Source organism: Salvelinus alpinus, chromosome 32 (genome assembly GCF_045679555.1).
Source record: "Salvelinus alpinus chromosome 32, SLU_Salpinus.1, whole genome shotgun sequence".
NCBI classification, from domain to species: domain Eukaryota; kingdom Metazoa; phylum Chordata; class Actinopteri; order Salmoniformes; family Salmonidae; genus Salvelinus; species Salvelinus alpinus.
In genome coordinates, this window is record NC_092117.1 from 25,367,392 (window position 1) to 25,391,605 (window position 24,214).

The following is a 24,214-nucleotide window of genomic DNA, read 5'->3' on the forward strand; positions in this document are numbered from 1 at the left end:
CTCTCCTTCCAGACTCACATTAAGCATCTCCAATCCAAAATTAAATCTAGAATCGGCTTCCTATTTCGCAACAAAGCCTCCTTCACTCATGCTGCCAAACATACCCTCGTAAAACTGACCATCCTACCGATGCTTGACTTCGGCAATGTCATTTACAAAATAGCCTCCAACACTGTACTTAGCAAATTGGATGCAGTCTATCACAGTGCCATCCGTTTTGTTACCAAAGCCCCATATACTACCCACCACTGCGACCTGTATGCTCTTGTTGTCTGGCCCTCGCTTCATATTCGTCGCCAATCCCACTGGCTCCACATCATCTATAAGTCTTTGCTAGGTAAAGCACCGCCTGGTCACCATAGCAGTACCCACCCGTAGCACGCGCTCCAGCAGGTATATTTCACTGGTCACCCCCAAAGCCAATTCTTCCTTTGGCCGCCTTTCCTTCCAGTTCTCTGCTGCCAATGACTGGAACTAACTGCAAAAATCACTAAAGCTGGAGACTCATATCTCCCTCACTAACTTTAAGCACCAGCTGTCAGAGCAGCTCACAGATCACTGCACATGTACATAGCTTATCTTTAAATAGCCCATCCAACTACCTCATCCCCATACTGTTGTTTATTTTATTTATTTTGCTCCTTTGCACCCCAGTATTTCTACTTGCACACTCATCTTCTGCACATCTATCACTCCAGTGTTTAATTGCTATATTGTAACTATTTCGCCACGATGGCCTATTTATTGCCTTACCTCCCTTGTCCTACTTCATTTGCACACATTGTATATAGACCTTTTCTATTGTATTATTGACTGTATGTTTGTTTATTCCATGTGTAACTCTGTGTTGTTTTTGTGTCGCACTGCTTTGCTTTATCTTGGCCAGGTCGCAGTTGTAAAAGATAACTTGTTCTCAACTAGCCTACCTGCTGAAATAAAATCAAAAAAATAACTCCTCTCCCCTATTTGACCTACATAGTTTGTATATTTATTGATATGTTTAATTTGTTGACGTAGTTCTGTTCTTGTCTATTAATGTTCTGTATTATGTCATGTTTCATGTTTTGTGCGGACCCCAGGAAGAGTAGCTGCTGCTTTTGCAACAGCTAATGAGGTTCCAAATAAAATACCAAATACCAAATACCAAGAAACACAAAAAATTATCACCTTCACCAATTCAACAGCAAGAACTGCATGGGAGTCTAGAACTGCATGGGAGTGCAGTCTGTATCAATTATATGATTCTATTACTTAATATATGACTCAGGAGCCAAGCCTCTTTTAGCCCATTGCCAGAAATCCTCTTCCACAGTAGTCCTTTATTTGTTTTCATTTCATTAACTTTAATTTTAGATACCTAATTTCTAATATATTCATGTTTATGTCAATAGTAGATTCTCCTAAAAAAATGAAATAATGTAGACGCTACACAGCTTCTAGCTTTCTGTGGCTAAGATAGAAACTAGTTATGCAAGTTTCCAAACGCCTTTCTCGCATTCATAAATATTAGACGTGGAGGTGTTTCTCAAATGAGAAGTTGCAGAAGAGACCGGGTCGTTCAAAATAGGCCACACAGAAAGGAGGTCTCAGTTTGGTTGAATAATGCCTCAAGCTTAGCAGAGCATTTTTAAAGCCAGAAGAGGGAAATAAAATGACAGGACTGTAGGCTGCAGTATGGTGTTCCTGCTGGTTATAAACCCAGAGAAGTTGTCTCTAATTATACCCATATTTTGTACTTGGCCTATTGATTCTAGCAGCAGTAGCAGAGGTGAGGGGGAGAGAAAAACCCTTTTGTATTCCTCAGAGGAGAGCAGGCTTGCCACTACCCACATTGCACTTGAGAGAAACTGCTAGATCTATTTACATAACTACACTGCTCTCTAGACAATTTGAGGAGAAAAGGAGGTCAGAGAGGATGAGGTGGGAACTTGAGACCCCTTCAGCATCTGTAGATCCACCATAGAGTGACTAAGGAAATCACACAAGCTACTGCAAAATGTGTATATACAGTATTGCCCATGGAGCTGAATGGATTCTGTGTTGGTTTATCTTTGTCTAGCCGTTATGGTTCGTACTTAGGGATCATTGATGCACTTTAAAAAGCAATGAACATCTTCAGTTGAGAGGTGCAATAACATTCTGTTATTTACCTGACATGATATCATCTGCTGCCTACTATCACTATTTGGATAAGAGCAGTAAACGTATAGTGATGTTGATTGAAGTAATGGTCTCCTTGTGGAACAGAACAAACACAATAAAACTGGAGTAGGGCCCTCGAGGTATGGAGGCTTCAGACTAGTCTAGATTGCTCAGGTCTTCACCAACTTTTGTTTCAGTTGTTTGAAAGTCGACAAAGTTACGGCATCGCATCAACGATGGCTACTGTTTGTGTTCATGCTCGAATAAAACAAGGCCAAGGACAAACCTCCACAGTAAATTCATTCTGAATAGGAGAGCTGACATAGAAGAGCATGATAAATGTGATGATCAGTCACCATACAGTAAGTGCTAGATGTGGAGGTCCATAATGTAATAAATAGCTATGTTTTTTGGCAGCAAACTGACTAGTTTCAAAATATGAGACATACGCATTGTAATCCTTCAACACTGACACAATTAAAAGAACAAGGACAAGATAAGCCTCTATTTGACTAATTTCAGCTAGTCAGACTTCCACAAACTTGCTTTCGTAGCCTAATTTCTCAGTTAGTGTGTTTGAATTGGAAGGGTTTGAACTTGGCTCTTTCCCCAGGGTTCATGGGAGTTATAAACTCATCAAAAAAAGAAACGTCCTGTCACTGTCAACTGCGTTTTTTCCCAGCAAACTTAACATGTGTAAATATCTGTATGAACAACTGAACAAGTTTCACAGACATGTGACTTACAGAAATTGAATAATGTGTCCCTCAACAAAGGGGGGAGGGGGGGGTCCAAATCAAAAGTAACAGTCAGTATCGCAGTACTGCAGTACATCTCCTCCTCATGGACTGCACCAGATTTGCCAGTTCTGGCTGTGAGATGTTACCCCACTCTTCCACCAAGGCACCTGCAAATGGCCCTAGCCCTCATCCTCCGATCCTACAGGTCCCAGACGTGCTCAATGGGATTGAGATCCGGGCTCTTCGCTGGCCATGGCAGAACACTGACATTCCTGTCTTGCAGGAAATCACGCACAGAATGAGCAGTACGGCTGGTGGCATTGTTATGCTAGAGGATCATGTCAGGATGAGCCTGCAGGACGGGTACCACATGAGGGAGGGGGATGTCTTCCCTGTAACGCACAGCGTTGAGATTGCCTGCAATGGCAACAAACTCAGTCCGATGACACTGCCCCAGACCATGACGGACCCTCCACCTCCAAATCGATCCCGCTCCAGAGTACACGCTCATTCGACGATAAACGTGAATCCGACCATCACCTCTGGTGAGGCAAAACCGCGACTCGTCAGTGAAGAGCACTTTTTGTCAGTCCTGTCTGGTTTAGCAATGGTGGGGTTGTGCCCATAGGCAACGTTGTTGCCAGTGATGTCTGCCTTACAACAGGCTTACAAGTCATCAGTCCAGCCGCTCTCAGCCTATTGCAGACAGTCTGAGCGCTGATGGAGGGATTGTGTGTTCCTGGTGTAACTCGGGCAGTTGTTGTTGCCATCCTGTACCTGTACCGCAGGTGTGATGTTCGGATGTACCAATCCTGTGCAGGTGTTGTTACACGTGGTCTGCCACTGCGAGGATGATCAGCTGTCCGTCCTGTCTCCCTGTAGTGCTGTCTTAGGCGTCTCACAGTACGGACATGGCAATTTATTGCCCTGGCCACATCTGCAGTCCTCATGCCTCCTTGCAGCATGCCTAAGGCACGTTCATGCAGATGAGCAGGGACCCTGGGCATCTTTCTTTTGTGGTTTTTCAGAGTCAATAGAAAGGCCTTTTTAGTGTCCTAAGTTTTCATAACTGTGACCTTAATTGCCTACCGTCTGTAACCTGTTAGTGTCTTAACGACCATTCCACAGGTGCATATTCATTCATTGTTTATGATTCATTGAACAAGCATGGGGAAACAGTCTTTAAACCCTTTACATTGAAGATCTGTGAAGTTATTTGGATTTTTACGAACTATCTTTGAAAGACAGGGACGTTGCTTTTTTTGCTGAGTTTATAAAGGAGTTTGTTTAGAGTTGGGCTGAGTGTTAGGAAGTTAATATAATAATATTGTGTATTGTAATGGATTTCTCAAGAGCTCATTTTCATAAAGGGTAATACGTTTACCTCATAGGGGTATTCTTTTTACTGATGCCTAACGAAGTGCTTGCAATTACACAGACATAAAATAAATAGCTAGCTATAGCTCCCCCAAAATAACTAATGCGTACATTATAAATGATGTATGAGACCTTCGGTCAAAGACCAAAATATCTTGCTGTAATTATGTTTTAATCATATCCTGGTGGGGTAGCAGAGGATTACAACACACCTGGGGTGCGTTTCCCCAAAACGTTCTTCAACTTTCTTGAACAGACTTTGAGGTACATTTGCTCCGTTTGGTGTATGTGGAGGGGTGTGGCTTGAAGCAATGAGTGAAAGTATTTCAAGGTTAGCGGCCATGCTGACAGCGTTCCCCAACCCACAACCCAACCCCTCACTGGTCGTTCAACTGTTCGTTCAGAAAAGCACCGTTACGTTTCACACCGTTTTTTCGTATTGAACACAGCCCTGTCAAATAAATATAATGTGTCCTTAAAGCTGTATAAACACATTACTTTAGAGTACTCCTCATACACAGTCTCTATTGATGCACACACTGTAAGACCCATGTGACAAGGTCATGGCCAGGGCTCACTGGTCAGCGATGCTGGACTGGCGAGGTGTGACAGTCCGCCGGATGGCTCGAGGTGGGATTCACAGCTGTCCTCAAATAACCCCTCACATAGCCTTAAGAGATTTACTGGACCTGAGAAAAAGACTGCGGTCGGATATCCAGGCAGGTTGCACTGGATCAACACACACACACACACACACGTGATAAACACACACATAGGCCTACGCATGCATAAACACACACATCCAATTGCCAGGACTACTGAGCCAGGAGATCCCCCTTCCATTCCAGGATTAAATGTGACATTTTGGTTCTCCTGAAGGACTTTTCCCCTGTGTGCGACATGTTCTTCTGCAGTTATAAAATGTCATATATGTGGCTTTCATGTACAGAGAATCAGAGGTAGCTGTCAGTTTACAGGAGAGCTGTCAAGCCTGGCATGTGAGGCTAGAATCATAATGGAGTGGTTAGTGGGAATCGCATCTTTGAAGAGACAAGGATCTCTCTGGGTATCTCTGGGCTCAAGGGCACTTGTTTACATAGATCGGCCTGGCTAACCTAGAAAACTGGGACACAAAGAGCTGGAGCACGTCTGTGCTTATTCTGACTTTCTTATTACAGCCCCTCCCTCTCTGCTCATGTGAAGTCTGTGTAAGTTCATATGAGCTACTATCTTCCTCTTAAATCCTTGCTGTTGGTTTTTTATCACCTTCAGTATAGCACTCATAATACTCTGATTAAATGCTGACCATAAGACCCAGTAATGATAAAAACATGCATACAGCCTTAATATGCTAATGAGCCTGTGACCTGCCCTCAGTTCCAAAGAGAAAAGAGGAGCGGGTCAGTGGCTAAATAAAGAAAGCCAGGGAACTAGAAAAGGAGAGAGAGAGAGAGGTACCCTCCTCGGCTCAGACTGGAGTAAACTGTGTCGCAGCACTGCTATTATTAGTGTCGCAGCCGGCTAGAGAAATATGAGAGACCCACACAGGGAACAGCAACAGGCCGCTGTAAATTTAGAGAGGGTCACGAGAGACCAGCGTTCCCCAACGGATTACTGGGCACCAAGGGTGTGTGTAGGAGTGTGCAGCAAAGCTAGAGAACAGGCTGGAGTGTGAAAAAGAGAGAGATAGGAGAGAGAGGTGTTTGTAAGTGTGTGCCCACTTGGGTTTGTATAAGTTTGTGTTTTTCTTAGTGTTAAGAGTTGAAAGAGCAAGTCATGTTTGTTATTCAAGTACATGTCACTAGCTGAGCACAGGGAAAATAACTATCCCTAATAATGTTACTGTGTGTGTCTCAGTTTTCATCCTCACCTTTCCTGTTCTTTCTCATGTCCTCCCAAGCAGCTCTCCCCACATTACAATGTAAAGAGCCTTCTTGTCAAGTCATGAAAAGTAAAGCTTTAGCTGTGGGAAGGTACTTTCCTTTATTGACAATAGGGACTCTAGAAAGCAAAGGCTGCAGTGTTCTATTTGAACAAGTTATGCCCTCAGAGATACATTTGTGTGCAGAGGGGTCCTCTGAAGTTTGTTTAAGGGAATTCATTGGAGTGTGTTCTCAAAGCTCATAGGGCAGGATAATGCACAATCAGTAGTGTGCATGAGGATTCTATTCTGGTGTCACTCCAGTGACTAACACTGGCACAGATCACAAAACTCCATAAAATCCACCACAAAGCCATAGATACAACGCCATTTAATGACCAGTCAGACATGGAAGTCATGGGATCTGCCCACCTGAACATGCGTGTAGTGTCTTACATTTGATGATAACATGAACTTAAGCACAAGACTCCTGTTTATGGTAACTCCAGGCTTTTGAAATGGAAGTCGGAATGTGGAACAATTCTGGAATAATAAAATGTAAGAGGATCTGTAGACTGTTGAATGCTTAATGAATGTCACATTCTCAGGATGCATCCAGAACCAACCAAACCTGATCCTGTGCCTGGATAAGCCTCCCCTGCAGCAGATACAATAGCAATTTGCTACTTGCAGAAAGGTTGATTAACACCTTAAGTTTTGTACTGTATGTAATTGCTCATGTTATACAGTAGTACATACAGAGTAGACCAATGGAATTTGGCTTTAACATGTAATTTCCTTATTTTGCAAGTAAAATGGGATTCCAAATTTGTTGTGCAAAGAATTTGTACAGTCATATTATTTGTTACACTCTTTGACAGGGCTGTTCCCAAATAACCTTAGGTATTTGAGGGATTAGGAAATCTGAAAATGTTCATAAATGTTTTAAATATACTAATTAATATCAAAATATTTGCTAATTAATGAGGCAAAGAGCTAGGGGTGATGTATAATGATTCTGGATACAGCCATTTTGTGAACATAAGACATATCGGCGTGTCACTAAACACTAAAACAGTCTGAATGTACAAAACTACTGACACTGAACCAGTGCAGGCGAGCCATGATACTACACTGAACCCAGTACTAACATTCAAACAGTGTGCCCCAAAACACTGACATACTACACAGACCATGGGCTCTTCACGTGTAAACATCGTACAAACACAGTGTCTAAAACGCATCATTAAACGGTCCACTCCAAAGCAAAACACCTGCTGACACAATGACCTCAAATAAGATGAATACTATCACCCGCTCCCCTGTCCCAACCCTCTATAGCAGAGCTTTCATTTCAATTCTATACACATTTACATGTTACAGAGCGATTTTAAATTCATATTGACACATTGTTCCACTGGAGTACCGACTGAGTTTCTGCTGCTCAACTACATAAGGTGAGCATAAATGCAGCACTGTCAACCCATAAATATGGCGACCATTTTGGATAGTCTTCACCAGCATGGATGCATATTGGACGTCCTCTATTCAGTCTTCGAACACAATGCAAAAATTGGCAGGTAATCTCATTCTGTCCACAAGTCTTTTCAGTGGTCATCTGTTACATTACAGTACCATGCTCAGCCCCAATGGACGCTGGGAAGAGAGGGTGTCGTCTCTCTGTTCTTAGTTCTGATTGGCTCTCTCTATATAGAGACAACTTAAAAACTAACAGAACAGAAAATACTAGAAAATAAGAGGTACAAGAGAAAACCTCTTCAGCAATTTTCCAGTGTTTCACACTTGTGTGTTTCAGTAGTCTTCTCCACTTCAACGGGAGACAACGGGAGACAGTGAGTCTCAGTGTCTTGTTAGCTCAGTACTCTGTCCCTCCCAGCCCCATCCTTCCTTTCTCTCTCTCCATCTCCTGCTGGGCTCTGGTCAGTCCTGCTGGTGCCCTGGTCCTGAGTTCCTCAGAGGTGAGAGGACGTGGAGAAGCACAGCTTCAGGGTGTAGGGGTTAGAGCCATCTGGAAAAGGTCAGACACACTGGGTTACACACCTACTATACACACACTCAAACATATTCCTACACATAAACAAACACACATGCTCACATGGCATGCCCACACACATGTTCACTCTGTTGGGGACATTGGCAGGGAGAATTCTGAACACAGCAGCGTGAAGTCTGGTCTGAGAAGAGAAAAAGGTGTGCAGCAGATGGTGCACAGACTCCGGTCCTAGTGTGCTCCCTGTCTCATGACACACACACACACACACACACACACACACACACACACACACACACACACACACACACACACACACCTAATCTCCCTCTCTGATGACAACCAACGCCATAGGGCCAGGCTGAAACACCTGTGGAGCCAACCAACAGACAGGATAAATATTGTGAAAATCAACCACCTGCTTCTAGGACAGACAGCATTGACAGAGTTCTCCCCCTTGGATTTTATAACATGTTCCCCATGCTATTTCACTCAGGAATAATAGTGTGGCAATAAGACAGACTATGCCAGTGCAGTAAAGGGGTAGATTGAATGTAAGATAGGATTTAGTCTTCAGGTAAATTTGGTCTGAATCCAATTTCTCTGGGCATTTCTCTGACTATGTGACACACTCAGTTATCCTGCTGAGAGTGACTACTAACGGTGGAGTGTTTGGTGCTAGAGTGCGGTCACTGTTGAGGAAAGCAAGGCCATCTGGTCACTTACTTGGTATTCTGATCTGGTAGTGGTTTAGGACGGTCAAGACCTCGACCGCGTGCGTCTTGGAGTCAAACTCTAACAACCCAGAGATAGTTTTGGAGGAGGCTGATGACAAGAGAGGACAGTAGGACAACGTAAGTATGACAGTACAGCTAACTCCTTCAACAGCCTAACAACATTTTTAAAAAGTGAACAAAATGCTAAACTTACGCTTTGCATCAAACATCTTGAACTTGGTGAAACCTGGCACATCATGCTCTGAGCATAGCTGTAAGAAATCAAACAACAGTCAACAAGGACAGCTGAGACAACGCTCATGTTTTTCTAACCACATCCACAAGATGGAGCTCTTCAATAACGGTCAAACTACAGAGATCATTGACAGTGAATGACTGGTAGATCCATCAGTGGGCCGCTTCTTCTATGGAAGTAATTGTTCAGCAAAAGAGTTTAATCTCTTAGGCCCCCTATCCACCAAACATCAAATATCCACCCTCCTTCCAAGATCCAGCTGGCCCTCTGAAATGTAGGGGGAGGGGCTTGTAATAGTGCAGCTCACAGGATGAGAGTCAACGCTAAACCCTTCCCCATACAGACCTCAGAAACCCTTCCCCATACAGACCTCAGAAACCCTTCCCCATACAGACCTCAGAAACCCTTCCCCATACAGACCTCAGAAACCCTTCCCCATACAGACCTCAGAAACCCTTCCCCATACAGACCTCAGAAACCCTTCCCCATACAGACCTCAGAAACCCTTCCCCATACAGACCTCAGAAACCCTACCCCATACAGACCTCAGAAACCCTTCCCCATACAGACCTCAGAAACCCTTCCCCATACAGACCTCAGAAACCCTTCCCCATACAGACCTCAGAAACCCTTCCCCATACAGACCTCAGAAACCCTACCCCATACAGACCTCAGAAACCCTACCCCATACAGACCTCAGAAACCCTACCCCATACAGATCTCAGAAACCCTTCCCCATACAGACCTCAGAAACCCTTCCCCATACAGACCTCAGAAACCCTTCCCCATACAGACCTCAGAAACCCTTCCCCATACAGACCTCAGAAACCCTACCCCATACAGACCTCAGAAACCCTTCCCCATACAGACCTCAGAAACCCTTCCCCATACAGACCTCAGAAACCCTTCCCCATACAGACCTCAGAAACCCTTCCCCATACAGACCTCAGAAACCCTTCCCCATACAGACCTCAGAAACCCTTCCCCATACAGACCTCAGAAACCCTTCCCCATACAGACCTCAGAAACCCTTCCCCATACAGACCTCAGAAACCCTTCCCCATACAGACCTCAGAAACCCTTCCCCATACAGACCTCAGAAACCCTTCCCCATACAGACCTCAGAAACCCTTCCCCATACAGACCTCAGAAACCCTTCCCCATACCCTACCCTGTCATTCCAGCCATAACCTCAGCAGCTGCTACTTTCAGATGGGACGTTGCAGTAGTGCAGTATACAGGATGGGAGTTAACCATAAACCTTACCTTACTTCCTATATCCCGTTCCCTAGCCTTGACCCACAACCCCTCAGGCTTCTGCTCACATCCTATCGCTACCATTGACATTATGACAGCCCTACCCTCAGTAGCTGGTCCTCTGAGATGCAGGGAGGAACGTTGTAGTAGTGCAACACACAGGAGGGTGGCTGGATGATGTTCTTGGAGGCCTGGCCTTGGCTGGTGAAGCGGTTGTTCCTGGTCATGGCAAAGTCCTTATAGCTGCTGCTGCCGTCCTCCAGCTCAAACACCTGGCTGGGGATGACCGCATGCTGCTTGGACACACTGGAGAGAGAGAGAAAGAGAGAGAGGGAGAGAGGAGGAAGAGAGAAATGGAGAGGAAGGGAATGGAATACAAAGAATGAGTAAAAAAATGCAAGATAATAACATTAATTCCGTGGTTGAATACTGCAGGTGCTAAGCTATCCTCTAACATGCTAACAAGGACACTCACCAGACATTAAGCCGCTTGCCAAACACCTTGATGCTGTTGAGGTGAGTGATGGCCCTGTCCACTGCATACTCATCCCCCATCTCTACTAGGGCAGTGCCCGGGACACTCTTCATGAACTTCACCTGCCACACACACAGATTTAGACACATGATGTGCATAGCAAGCCTCAAATACTATATAGCTACATACACCTTTAGCACAGTGGTTCTCAAACCTCTCCTCGGGGCCAGCCAGACATTTCACAATTTTGTTTCACCCTGAACTAGCTAACCTGATTGACTTAGTCAAGGGCTTGATAATTAGTTGACAATTTGAATCAAATCAAATTTTAATGCGCTGAATACAACAGTGAAATGCTTACTTACAAGCCCCTAACCAACAATGCAGTTTAAAAAATACTAATAAGAATAAGAAATAAAAGGAACAAGTAATTAAAGAACAGCAGTAAAATAACAATAACAAGACTATATACAGGGGGTACCGGTACAGAGTCAATGTGCGGGGGCACCGGTTAGTCGAGGTAATATGTACATGTAGGTTTCGTTATTTATTTGATTTAACCTTTATTTAACTAGGCAAGTCATTTAAGAACAAATTCTTATTTACAATGACGGCCTAGGAAAAGTGGGTTAACTGCTTTGTTCAGGGGCAGAACAACAGATTTTACATTGTCAGCTCAGGGATTCGATCTAGCAACCTTTCGGTTACTGGCCCAGACCTCTAACCACAAGGCTACATGCCGGTAGAGTTATTAAAGTGACTATGCATAGATAATAACAGAGAGTAGCAGCGGCGTAAAAGAGGGGTTGGGGGGGCAATGGAAATAGTCTGGGTTGCCATTTGATTAGATGTTCAGGAGACTTATGACTTGGGGGTAGAAGCTGTTTAGAAGACTCTTGGACATAGACTTGTCGCTCCAGTACCGCTGCCATGCGGTAGCAGAGATAACAGTCTATGACTAGGGTGGCTGGAGTCTTTGACAATTTTATGGGCCTTCCTCTGACACCGCCTGGTATAGAGGTCTTGGATGGCAGGCAGCTTAGCACCAGTGATGTACTGGGCTGTACGTATTACCCTCTGTAGTGCCTTGCGGTCGGAGGCTGAGCAGTTGCCATACCAGGCAGTGATGCAACCAGTCAGGATGCTCTCGATGGTGCAGCTGTAGAACCTTTTGAGGATCTGAGGACCCATGCCAAATCTTTTCAGTCTCCTGAGGGGGAATAGGTTTTGTTGTGCCCTCTTCACGACTTTCTTGGTGTGTTTGACCATGTTAGTTTGTTGGTGATGCATCCTGACACCAAGGAACTTGAAGCTCTCAACCTGCACCAACACAGCCTCATTGATGAGAATGGGGGCATGCTCTTTTCCTGCAGTCCACAATCATCTCCTTTGTCTTGATCACGTTAAGGGAGAGGTTGTTGTCCTGACACCACATGGCCAGGTCTCTGACCTCCTCCCTATAGGCTGTCTCGTCATTGTCGGTGACCATGCCTACTACTGTTGTGTCATCAGCAAACTTAATGATGGTGTTGGAGTCATGCCTGGCCGTGCAGTCATGAGTGAACAGGGAGTACAGGAGGGGACTGAGCATGCACCCGAGGGTCCCCTGTGTTGAGGATCAGTGTGGCGGATGTGTTGTTACCTACCCTTACCACCTGGGGGCGGCCCGTCAGGAAGTCCAGGATCCAGTTGCAGAGGGAGGTGTTTAGTCCCAGGGTCCTTAGCTTATTGATGAGCTTTGAGGGCACTATGGTGTTGAATGCTGAGCTGTAGTCAATGAATAGCATTCTCACATAGGTGTTCCTTTTGTCCAGGTGGGAAAGGGCAGTGTGGAGTGCAATAGAGATTGCATCATCTGTGGATCTGTTAAGGCGGTACGCAAATTGGAGTGGTTTCTGGGATAATGGTGTTGATGTGAACCATGATCATCCTTTCAAAGAACTTCATGGCTACATACGTGAGTGCTACGAGTCGGTAGTCATTTAGGCAGGTTACCTTAGTGTTCTTGGGCACAGAGACTATGGTGGTCTGCTTAAAACATTACAGACTCGGACAGGGAGAGGGTGAAAATGTCAGTGAAGACACTTGCCAGTTGGTCAGCGCATGCTCGTAGTACACGTCCTGATAATCCGTATAGCCCTGCAGCCTTGTGAATGCTGTCCTGTTTAATTCTCACGAGTCACCAACCCTGATCCGGTAGCACCCCCCACCCCCCCCCCCACTGAGTAGCATAGCGTCACAAGTAACTTGTAGCATCTAAATATCATTAAATCACAAGTCCAAGACACCAGATGAAAGATACAGGTCTTGTGAATAAAGCCACCATTTCAGATTTTTAAAATGTTTTACAGGGAAGACACAATATGTAAATCTATTAGCTAACCACGTTAGCAAAGGACACGATTTTTTTACTCCCAACAGCTTTTTCCTGCGTCAGTAGCTATCACTAATTCGACTAAATAAAAATATATATAGCCACTAACCAAGAAACAACTTCATAAGATGACAGTCTGATAACATATTTATGGTATAGCATAGTTTTTTTTGGGAAAAATGTGCATTTTTCAGGTATAAATCACAGTTCTACATTGCAGCTGCAATCTGAAATAGTGCTGACCCAGCCAGAACAATTACAGAGACCAACGTCATATAACGAATTACTCATCTTAAAACATTTCAGAAAAATACACAGCGTACAGATATTGAAAGCCCAACATCTGGTGAATCCAAACAATATTTCAGATTTATGAAATGTTTTATAACGAAAACAAAATGTAGCGCTAAATTAGCATAGCTATACCAGGCAGATTCGGCTAGGCGCCCACGGCCAGTTCACATGCACAACAGATATGATATAACATCGTAAATTGGGTCTTACTATGGCTGATCTTTCATCAGAATGTTGATCAAAGTGTCCTTTGTCAAGATGAGTCGTTGGTTCCGTTCAGAATTGTTCCTTTCCCACTCCATTTAGCACAGGTACTGGTCGAGTGGCACGGATCTCTCAAACGTAAATAAATTCAGACAACGGAACACCACAAAACTCCCGAAAAAATTCAAATAATCTGATTAAACTATATTGAAAAAACATACATTACGATGATCTGGTCACATGTATCAAACAAACTTCGAGACGGAGATAGTTTTCATCCATAATGGCCGCACAACAGAAGACAATCGCAGCTACAAGTCGCACGATTTAGACAACCGGAAGTTGTCGGTCACGCCAAAGAATTAGCTCTCATTTCACGTCAGTCCCAGATAAACAAGATATTTTTCCTCTGACGTCCTCTTGACACCCAGAGGAAGGCCAATGAGGTGTGTTTCGGGTCATAGGGGGCACGACCATATATAGGCAGAGCGTTGAAGCTGGCATACACATCTTGCTTTTTTCTTCTTGGTCATGGAAAGTGCTGTCAAATGACTTCTGTATCACTCAGAGACAAAATTGAAACGGTTTTAGAAACTAGAGATTGTTTTCTTTCCAATGGTATTATTTATATGCATATAGTAAGAGCAATAATTGAATAAGAGGCAGTTTAATCTGTAGAGCAAATTATGCTAATGGGAAAATAGCACCCCCTGTATTCTCAAGAAGTTAAAGGTCTTACTCACATCGGCTGTGGAGAGCGTGATCACACAGTCGTCCGGAACAGCTGGTGCTCTCATGCATGTTTCAGTGTTGTTTGCATCAAAGTGAGCATCGGACTAGTTTAGCTCGTCTGGTAGGCTCGTGTCACTGGGCAGCTCTCGGTTGTGTTTCCCTTTGTAGTCCGTAATAGTTCTCAAGCCCTGCCACATTCGACGAGCATCAGAGCCGGTGTAGTATAATTCAATCTTAGTCCTGTATTGACGCTTTGCCTGTTTGATGGTTCATCAGAGGGCATAGTGGGATTTCTTATAAGCTTCTGGGTTAGAGTCCCGCTCCTTGAAAGCGGCAGCTCTACCCGTTAGCTCAGTGCAGATGATGCCTGTAATCCATGGCTTCTGGTTGGGGTATGTACGTACGGTCACTGTGGGGACGACGTCATCGATGCACTTATTGATAAAGCCAATGACTGATGTGGCATACTCCTCAATGCCATCAGAAGAATCCCGGAACATATTCCAGTCTGTGCTCGCAAAACAGTCCGGTAGCTTAGCATCTGCTTCATCTGACCACTTTGTTATTGACCGAGTCACTGGTGCTTCCTGCTCTAATTTTTGCTTGTAAGCAGGAATAAGGAGGATAGAATTATGGTCAGATTTGCCAAATGGAGGGCAAGGGAGAGCTTTGTACACGTCTCTGTGTGTGGAGTAAAGGTGGTCTAGAGTTTTTTTCCCTCTGGTTACACATTTAACATGCTGATAGAAATTTTGTAAAGCGGATCTAAGTTTCCCTGCATTAATGTCCCGGCCACTAGGAGCGCCGCCTCTGGATGAGCGTTTTCCTGTTTGCTTATGGCGGAATACAGCTCATTGAGTGCGATCTTAGTGTCAGCATTGGTCTGTGGTGGTATGTAAACAGCTACAAAAAATACAGAAGAAAACTCTCTAGGTAGATAGTGTGGTCTACAGCTTATCATGAGATACTCTACCTCAGGTGAGCAAAACCTTGAGACTTCCTTAGAATTTGTTTACAAATATACATAGTCCGCCCCCTTGTTTTACCAGACACAGCTGCTCTATCCTGCCGATATAGCGTATAACCAGCCAGCTGTATGTTGATAATGTCATTGTTCAGCCACGACTCAGTGAAGCATAAGATATTACCGTTTTTAAATGTCCCGTTGGTAGTTTAATCTTCCTCGTAGGTCGTTGTTTTTATTTTCCAATGATTGCATGTTAGCTAGTAGAACGGAAGGCAGTGTTTTTCCCCCCGATCGCCTACGAATTCTCAGAATGCAGCTCGACCTCCGACCTCTTTTTCTCTGTCTTCTCTTCACGCAAATGATGGGGATTTGGGCCTGTTCCCGGGAAAGCAGTATGTCTTTCACGTCGGGCTCGTCGGACTCGTTAAAGAAAAAAATAGCTTTTGCCAGTTCGTGGTGAGTAATTGCTGTTCTGATGTCCAGAAGTTATTTCCGGTCATAAGAGACGGTAGTAGCAACATTATGTACAGAATAAGTTAAAAAATAAGTTACAAACAACAAAAAAAAACAGAGAAAAACCCCCCACAGTTGGTTAGGAGCAGGTAAAACGTCAGCCATCTTCTCCGGCGCCATGAATCAGATGTGCTAGCTCTGGAATAGATTAAATCCATGGAACAGTTGTGGGTCACCAGGAGAGATTGAGAACTACTGCTTTAGCACACCTACTTCAAACAGAAATACTTCAAACAGAATAACACACACTGACAACAACAAAAAATGAATTCATCAAAGAAATGTTCATTCACACTCAAACTATCACAAACACACACATGGATGCCCTCAAGTCCCTCCTAAGGTGGACCTCTGCTGCTGACCTTTTCGATGTTGCCATAGAGACAGAAAAGGTTGAAGATGCGGGTGCAGTTCATCTTGGTGGGGTGCAGGCCGCTCACCATGGCGACAGAGCTAGAGCCGTGGTTGTTGTAAGAGGAGCTTTGGGGCAGGGGGTAAGCCACCACCTCTGGGATGTCGTGGGAGCTCAGCTTGTACCTGCTGTTCCCTGGGAGAGGCAGCAGGGGGCAGTGTGACCCTGGAATACATAACACAAGGGGAAAGGAGGAGGAGGGGTTACAACTTTCACTTCCACCTGAGTTGTGTTCAGTAGGCATGAAACTGGATAAAACATTTTGAAATGGAGGAGGTCAGCTACTACTTTCTTGTCCTGTTTGATCCTACTAAACACAACCCTGATGGTAAAAGGAGTCTGGAGGTGGGTTATGTATGGGTAGCCTCTGGAGACAAAGCAGGGTGGGAGGTCTCTACTCTCTAATCCTCTCACCTTCAGATAAACTTGGGAATCTATACCATCCGAGGCATAGAGGTGGTTGTGCAGGGTTTCACCTGAGGAATAAGGAGTGTGGATGGGGTGGATAATGTAGCAGTTTGTGTCTAGAGATGGAGGAAGCCGATACACTAAGTAATATGGTAGTGTTTTGGTGCTGAGAGGCGGGATCTTACCGTATCCATTGTCTCCGTAAGAGGACGGGTGCTCTCCCAGTATGGCCTGCCTGCCCTTCCCACGCTCTGAAACATCAACACATCCACAACATAGGGAGAGAGTATGAGGTAAATGGCTCTGGGCTACAAATTCAAATAGGTGCTATTCACATAGACACACTGATAGAAAGGTCATTGGAAGTAAAGAATCAGAATAATTAGAGGCGACAGAAACCCTGTGACATTACAGGGGAGTATGAGTACACCGACTGGGGAAACCCACTCTCTGTTGACATCTTACTTTACATTACAAGTTCACATAGTAACAGTGCAGGCATAAGACACAACAGGGCACAATAATGAAGTCAAAGCTACATATGGAAAAAATGCTATTGATTAACACACATAATAATACTTTTGGAGGGGGGCTTATATTTGTCCTGTTACACACAAGTGTGTAATAGAAATGTGTTTCTTGCATATCCCAACTCCCCCTGAGACACCCACAAAGAGTAGGGTCATCATTGTACAGCACCCCTAGAGCAATTAGGGTTGTGCCTTGCTCAAGGGCACAGCAACAGATTTTTCACCTTGTCGGCTCCAGTATTCAAACAAGCAACCTTTCAGTTACTGGCCCAACACCTGCCGCTCTATTAGAGCATGCTCCTGGTAATAATTTGCATTAGAAGGACTACAATGCCTCCACAGTTGTACCTTTACCATAGTAGTAGCACTTTAAATAGTAGTACTATGTTGTACTAATACACACAGAGAGAAGAAGACGCCAATACATGTTTTAAAAAGTAGGTCCTACTGTTAACCCCAACGGCAGTTCACTTTAAAAAATACAATTTAAATCCTTCACAACCTATAGACAAGGAACAGTAGAGAGAAAACACAAGAATAGAAAGAAACATAAAATATAACATTTTAAATAGGGGGGAAACATTGTTATATTTGTAATACAAAGATTGGTGGAGGAATAGTACCTGAATTACATCACTAGCGTGAACAGTCAGCAACCCTCTCACTGAGGTCTTGGCTTTATTGGCACAGGTTGTCTCTTTCAGCACAAGTGCACAACATCAACCTGTGTTACATCATCATACAGTCAGTTCACATCTGCCACAGAATCACAGTGAGATACATGGAGGCACAGGATGGACAAAGAGCAGCTGCAGTCCCATCTCCCACAAGAACAGTCCCAAAGGAGCCCTCAACATGCCTAATAATAGTTCAAATCAAATATTCAAATCAAATGTTATTTGTCACATGCGCCGCATTCAACAGGTAGACCGTACCATGAAATGCTTACTTACAAGCCCTTATCCAACAATGCAGTTCAATAGAGTTAAGAAAAGATTTACTAAATAAACTAACGTATCATAATTTTTTTACCTTTATTTAACTAGGCAAGTCAGTTAAGAACAAATTCTTATTTTAAAATGACAGCCTACCCCGGCCAAACCCTCCCCTAACCGGACGATGCTGGGACAATTGTGCGCCACCCAATGGGAAGTAAAAAAAATTAAGCAAAAAAATCGAATCAAAAAGTAACAAATAACGAGACTATATACAGGGGTATTATTGAGAGAGAGAAAGCTCATCAAACAGACAGAGTGACCTTCAGTCACAAATTAGGGACGTGCAGCAGGGTTCATTGTTTTATCTGCTGTGCAAGCGTAAGTCACCTACACCCCCCCCCCCCCCCCCCATCTCACGCTACGGCCCCTCCCTCCACAATCAGGCCACGAATACCCTCAAATACCCTGAAATCCCCCTCCCCTCACAAATCCCCCTATTTCCTCTAGTCTCCTCGTCCTTTTGGTAGAAGGGAAAACGATCCACGGTTGGCATCAACCGTTGGCATCAACCGCGACACGGTTGGCATCAGTTGATGGGTCTGCTACTATCTGTCCAGAGATCCTGCCAACCAAGGCCGGGTCTGAGGAGCTGCTTGGTGTAGAAGCTAGCCTAAATGATAGCTAGCTGCCATCAAGCTAGCGGTGTTTTCTTGAGAGCATAAACGCAGCCCGCGATGCAGATAGCCATTGTGGCAGGGACCACGGATTGTCCCAGGTTTGTGGCTCTCTAGATCTCTGCTGTTTGTTGTTTTCAATCTTCCCTGCGAACTGCCCTGTCTGGAAATGCGAGGAGTAACAGCGTAACCTACATTTTATTTTATTTATTTAACTAGGCAAGTCAGTTAAGAACAAATTGTTATTTTCAATGACGGCCTAGGAACAGTGGGTTAACTGTCTTGTTCCAGGGAAGAACAACAGATTTATACCTTGTCAGCTCGGGGATTGGATCTTAACCTTAACCTTGTAACCTTTTGGTTACAAGTCTAAACGCTCTAACCACTAGGCTACCTGCCGCCACATTGCTATCCTAACAAAGACCAAAGCCGGCGGGAGTACCGTTGAGGACAGTGGTGTCTCTCTATCACAGGTGAAGGATCTTTAACCTCTAACGAGTCACAAACCCGGATCCGGGATCCCCCCCCATCAAAAAAGCTGACTAGCATAGCCTAGCCTAAAGCCACAGGGATATCATATAATAAAATGTTCATGAAATCACAAGTCCAAGACACCAAATGAAAGATACACATCTTGTGAATCCAGCCATCATTTCTGATTTTTAAAATGTTTTACAGGGAAGACACAATATGTATTTCTATTAGCTAACCACCATAGCAAAAGACACAACTTTTTTTTCTCCACCATTTTTTCCCTGCATAGGTAGCTATCACAATTTCGACCAAATAAAGATATAAATAGTCACTAACCAAGAAACAACTTCATCAGATGACAGTCTGATAACATATTTATTGTATAGCATATGTTTTGTTAGAAAAATGTGCATATTTCAGGTATAAATCACAGTTCTACATTGCAGCTGCAATCTGAAATAGCGCCGAAGCAGCCAGAATAATTACAGAGACCAACGTCAAATACCTAAATACTCATCATAAAACATTTCTGAAAAATATATGGTGTACAGCAAATGAAAGACAAACATCTTGTGAATCCAGCCAATATTTCCGATTTTTTAAGTGTTTTACAGCGAAAACACAATATAGCATTATATTAGCTTACCACAATAGCCAGAAACACAAGCCATTTACCAGCAGCAAAGGTTAGCGATCGTAACAAACCAGCAAAAGATATATAATTTTTGACTAACCTTCATAAACTTCATCAGATGACAGTCCTGTAACATCATATTACACAATGCATATAGGGTTTGTTCGAAAATGTGCATATGTAGCGGCACAAATCGTGGTTATACAATGTGATTAGTAGCCAAACTTCAAGCAATCTGTCCGGCGCCATCTTGGAGTAGCACCTAATCTAATCAATAACTAATCGTAAACTTGACTAAAAAATACAGGTTGGACAGCAAATGAAAGATACATTAGTTCCTAATGCAACCGCTGTGTTAGATTTTTAAAATTAACGTTACTACGACATACAGCGTGCGTTACAGCGAGACCGTGCCGAAATTAATGGCGGAATTATTGTTTAACATTTTTCAACATAAATACGAATTAACAGCATAAAGACTTCTTACTATTTGTTGCGCTTCCATCAGAATCTTGGGCAAGGTGTCCTTTGTCCATAATAATCGTTGCTCGGCTGTAGAATGTTGTCTTCAACCGTGTAATTAGCAGCAAACATTAGCTATGTGGCCCAAACATGCCCAACTCTTCAAAACGCAAGACAAAGAAAATTCAGAAAATCGCAATATACTCATGTAAACTGATATAACTCGGTTTAAAATAACTACGTTATGTCTTGCGTCATGGCGAACGATGAAAAGGGTGCACCCCTCGTGCCAAGCCTATTTATACTGCCTCAGATCTACCTAGCAACCCCATTCCAATTCTCAACGCTTGCTGACATCTAGGGGAAATCGCATGCAGTGCTTGTCGACCAATAGAATAATTGCAAATTATTTAACTGACCCAGGAACAGAGTTCCCAATTTCAGATTTCTCACTTCCTGACAGGAAGATTGCTCCAACTCGAGTTCTGTTTTACTCACAGATATAATTCAAACGGTTTTAGAAACTAGAGAGTGTTTTCTATCCAATAGTAATAATAATATGCATATTGTACGAGCAAGAATTGAGTACGAGGCAGTTTAATTTGGGAACTAAATTTTTACAAAGTCGAAATGGCCCCCCCTATTGACAAGAAGTTTTAAACAAACAAAAATAGTTCTACAAGCAGTTGTTACAACAACAAGAAAATAGCTTCAAGTGTTTTGTCCAAATACTGGTGGAGTTAACTAATAAACTAATGGATGACCTGACCAGAGAGGTCCAGGACCTGAAGAACAGTTTGCAGTTCTCCCAGGGTCAGCTCGATGAGTTGAAACAGGAGAATGGCAAGATGACAGCAATCTGTAAGTCATTGAGAGAGGACATCAGTTCTGTGTGTGAATCCATGATAACAATGACGGAGAAATCAGACTCGAGGGACAATCAAGGCGGAACAACATGGTTGTGGACGGAATTGCAGAATCTCCACATGAGACCTGGACGGAGTCTGAGGACAAAGTGAGGGAAATGATCTCAGAGAAACTGAAGATGGACCACAGGAAGATTGAGGTGGAGCGTGCCCACAGGACTGGAAAACTCACCACCGGCCCAGGTAACAGGCCCAGGTAACAGACCCAGGTAACAGGCCCAGGCCGATAGTGGTAAAGTTCCTGAGGTTCAAGGTACATCTTCCTCAACGAAGACTATCCTGAAGCTGTGCGCCAGAAAAGGAAATAACGCATCCCAGACATGAAAGCTGCCAGAGCGCGTGGGGACATTGCTTACATCCGCTATGACAGGCTCATTGTCCACCCGCCCTCCCAAAAGCCTGGAAGGGATGAAAGAGCCAAGCCTATGGGTTGATAGCTTCAACCCTGCAGCGCACACACACACACACACATTGATTAATGGACTGCTGAATGTATATTTTTTTCTCTTGCTTTGTTTGCTCTTTTCCATATCATGTCTATCTCTGATAAGCTACCCAGGAAGGGGCTGAAAATGGCCCATGTTAATATATGTAGCCTTAGAAACAAGGTTCATGAAATCAATAACTTGCTAACATCAGATAACGTTTATATATTTGCCATTTCTGAGACTCAGATAATTAATTTGATGATACAGCAGTATCAATACAAGGATATAACATCTATAGAAGAGACAGAAATGCTTAAGGGGGAGGTGTTGCTATATATATTCAGAGCCATATCCCTGTAAAGACCTTATGTCAAGTGTTATTGAAGTGTTGTGGTTGCAGGTTCACCTGGCACATCGAAAGCCTTTTATTTCAGGGCATTGCTATAGGCCACCAAGTGCTAACAGTCAGTATCTAAATAATATGTGTGAAATGCTTGTTAGTGTATGTGATGTAAACAGAAATGTCTACTTTCTTGGGAACCTGAATATTGACTGGTTTTCATCAAGAGAGTAACCAGTGCCTTTAATCTGGTTCAGGTTATTAATCAACCTACCAGGGTGTTTACAAACACTACAGGAACAAGATCATCCACATGTATTCATCACATTTTAATACTGTAGAACTTTGTTCTAAAGCTATATCCGTACCCATTGGCTGCAGTGATCACAATATGGTGGCTATATCCAGGAAAGCCAAAGTTCCAAAAGCTGGGCCTGAAGTAGTGTATTAAGATTTTGCTGTGACTACGTGGATGATGTTAAAAATATTTGTTTGTCTGATGTGATTAATAAGAAGCATCCAGACGCTGCACTTGATTCATTTATTATTGATTAATATGCACCTGTTAAGAAACTGACTGTTAGAACTGTTAAGGCTCCATGGATTGATGAGGAATTTAAAAACTGTATGGTTGAAAGAGATGGGGCAAAGGGAGTGGCAAATAAGTCTGGCTGCACATCTGACTGGCTGACTTACCGCAAATTGACAAATTGATAAAACTGTATTATGGAGTTAAGATCAATGATATAAAGAATGATGGAAAAAAACTTTGGAGTACTTTAAATTAAATTATGGCCAGAAAGACAAATTGAACTCTATATTTCATTGAATCAGATGGCTTATTCATCACAAAACCATTTGATATTGCCAATTATTATCTTTGTCTTTCTTTTTTAGTGGGTAGATCAGCTTTAATATTGCAAATAGATTGTGGCTTCTGTCAATGTAATTGTCTGCATCATTTCCAATCCCCCCATCTATTTGTGGGGGTCAAATATATTATTTGAAATATATATTTTGTAAAATACATTTTCCTTTATTATTGTTCCCTAACTCTATCACCCCTCCCCTAATTGGAGTAAACTAATGGACAACAATACTTAGGCTTCCACTTCCAGTTTATATATACATTTCATGGACAGTATATTTTTTACATTGGTTATCTTTTGTTTGTTTTAAGTCCCAGCCTTCAACTCCCCTCAACCCCTCCCATCTATCTCTGAAGACCATCCAGTTTCATTTCTAGCTGCCATATATTTTCCACTGTGCTGTGATGTTTCACAAAAGTTCTGAACCTTTCAATTCTCATAGTTTCTACAGATTGTAAAATTAAAGAGAAACACCTTTGATAAGAGTATTATTATATTATTGATCGATTGACTATGACTTATCAAATCCCCCAGCAATGCTATTTGCAGTCAGCTCCAAGTAAAACATTCCTGAACCTGGAACCAAAAACAAGCTAAAGTTGAAGTCGGAAGTTTACATTTAAACTCAGTCTCACAATTCCTGACATTTAATCCTAGTAAAAATGTCCCTAGGTCAGTTAGGATCTCCACTTTATTTTAAGAATGTGAAATGTCAGAATAATAGTAGAGAGAATGATTTATTTCAGCTTTTATTTCTTTCGTCACATTCCCAGTGGGTCAGAAGTTTACATACACTCAATGAGCATTTGGTAGCATTGCCTTTAAATTGTTTAACTTGGGTCAAACGTTTCGGGTAGCCTTCCACAAGCTTCCCACAATTAGTTGGGTGAATTTTGGCCCATTCCTCCTGACAGAGCTGGTGTAACTGAGTCAGGTTTGCAGGCCTCCTTGTTCGCACACACTTTTTTAGTTCTGCCCACACATTTTCTATAGGATTGAGGACAGGGCGTTGTGATGGCCACTCCAATACCTTGACTTTGTTTTCCTTAAGCCATTTTGCCACAACTTTGGAAGACTCATTAGCGACCAAGCTTTAACTTCCTGACTGATGTCTTGAGATGTTGCTTCAATATATCCACGTAATTTTCCTGCCTCATGATGCCATCTATTTTGTGAAGTGCGCCAGTCCTTCCTGCAGCA

The 24,214-nt window shown here is 43.2% G+C and overlaps 1 protein-coding gene across 1 annotated transcript in view; it reads right to left on the minus strand.

Annotated features, from left to right (window-relative positions):
- Positions 1–6,496: 6,496 nt before the first annotated feature.
- The window catches only part of LOC139562658 (heterogeneous nuclear ribonucleoprotein L-like), a 64,188-nt gene continuing 46,470 nt past the window's right edge, over positions 6,497–24,214 (minus strand). The window contains exons 7-13 of the mRNA XM_071380534.1: positions 16,925–16,990; positions 16,282–16,496; positions 10,836–10,957; positions 10,465–10,666; positions 9,062–9,119; positions 8,858–8,956; positions 6,497–8,149 (exon numbers count right to left, since the gene is read on the minus strand). Coding sequence (XP_071236635.1) covers positions 8,094–8,149; positions 8,858–8,956; positions 9,062–9,119; positions 10,465–10,666; positions 10,836–10,957; positions 16,282–16,496; positions 16,925–16,990 — 818 coding nt within the window. The 3' untranslated portion in view covers positions 6,497–8,093. The remainder of the gene's footprint in view (positions 8,150–8,857; positions 8,957–9,061; positions 9,120–10,464; positions 10,667–10,835; positions 10,958–16,281; positions 16,497–16,924; positions 16,991–24,214) is intronic.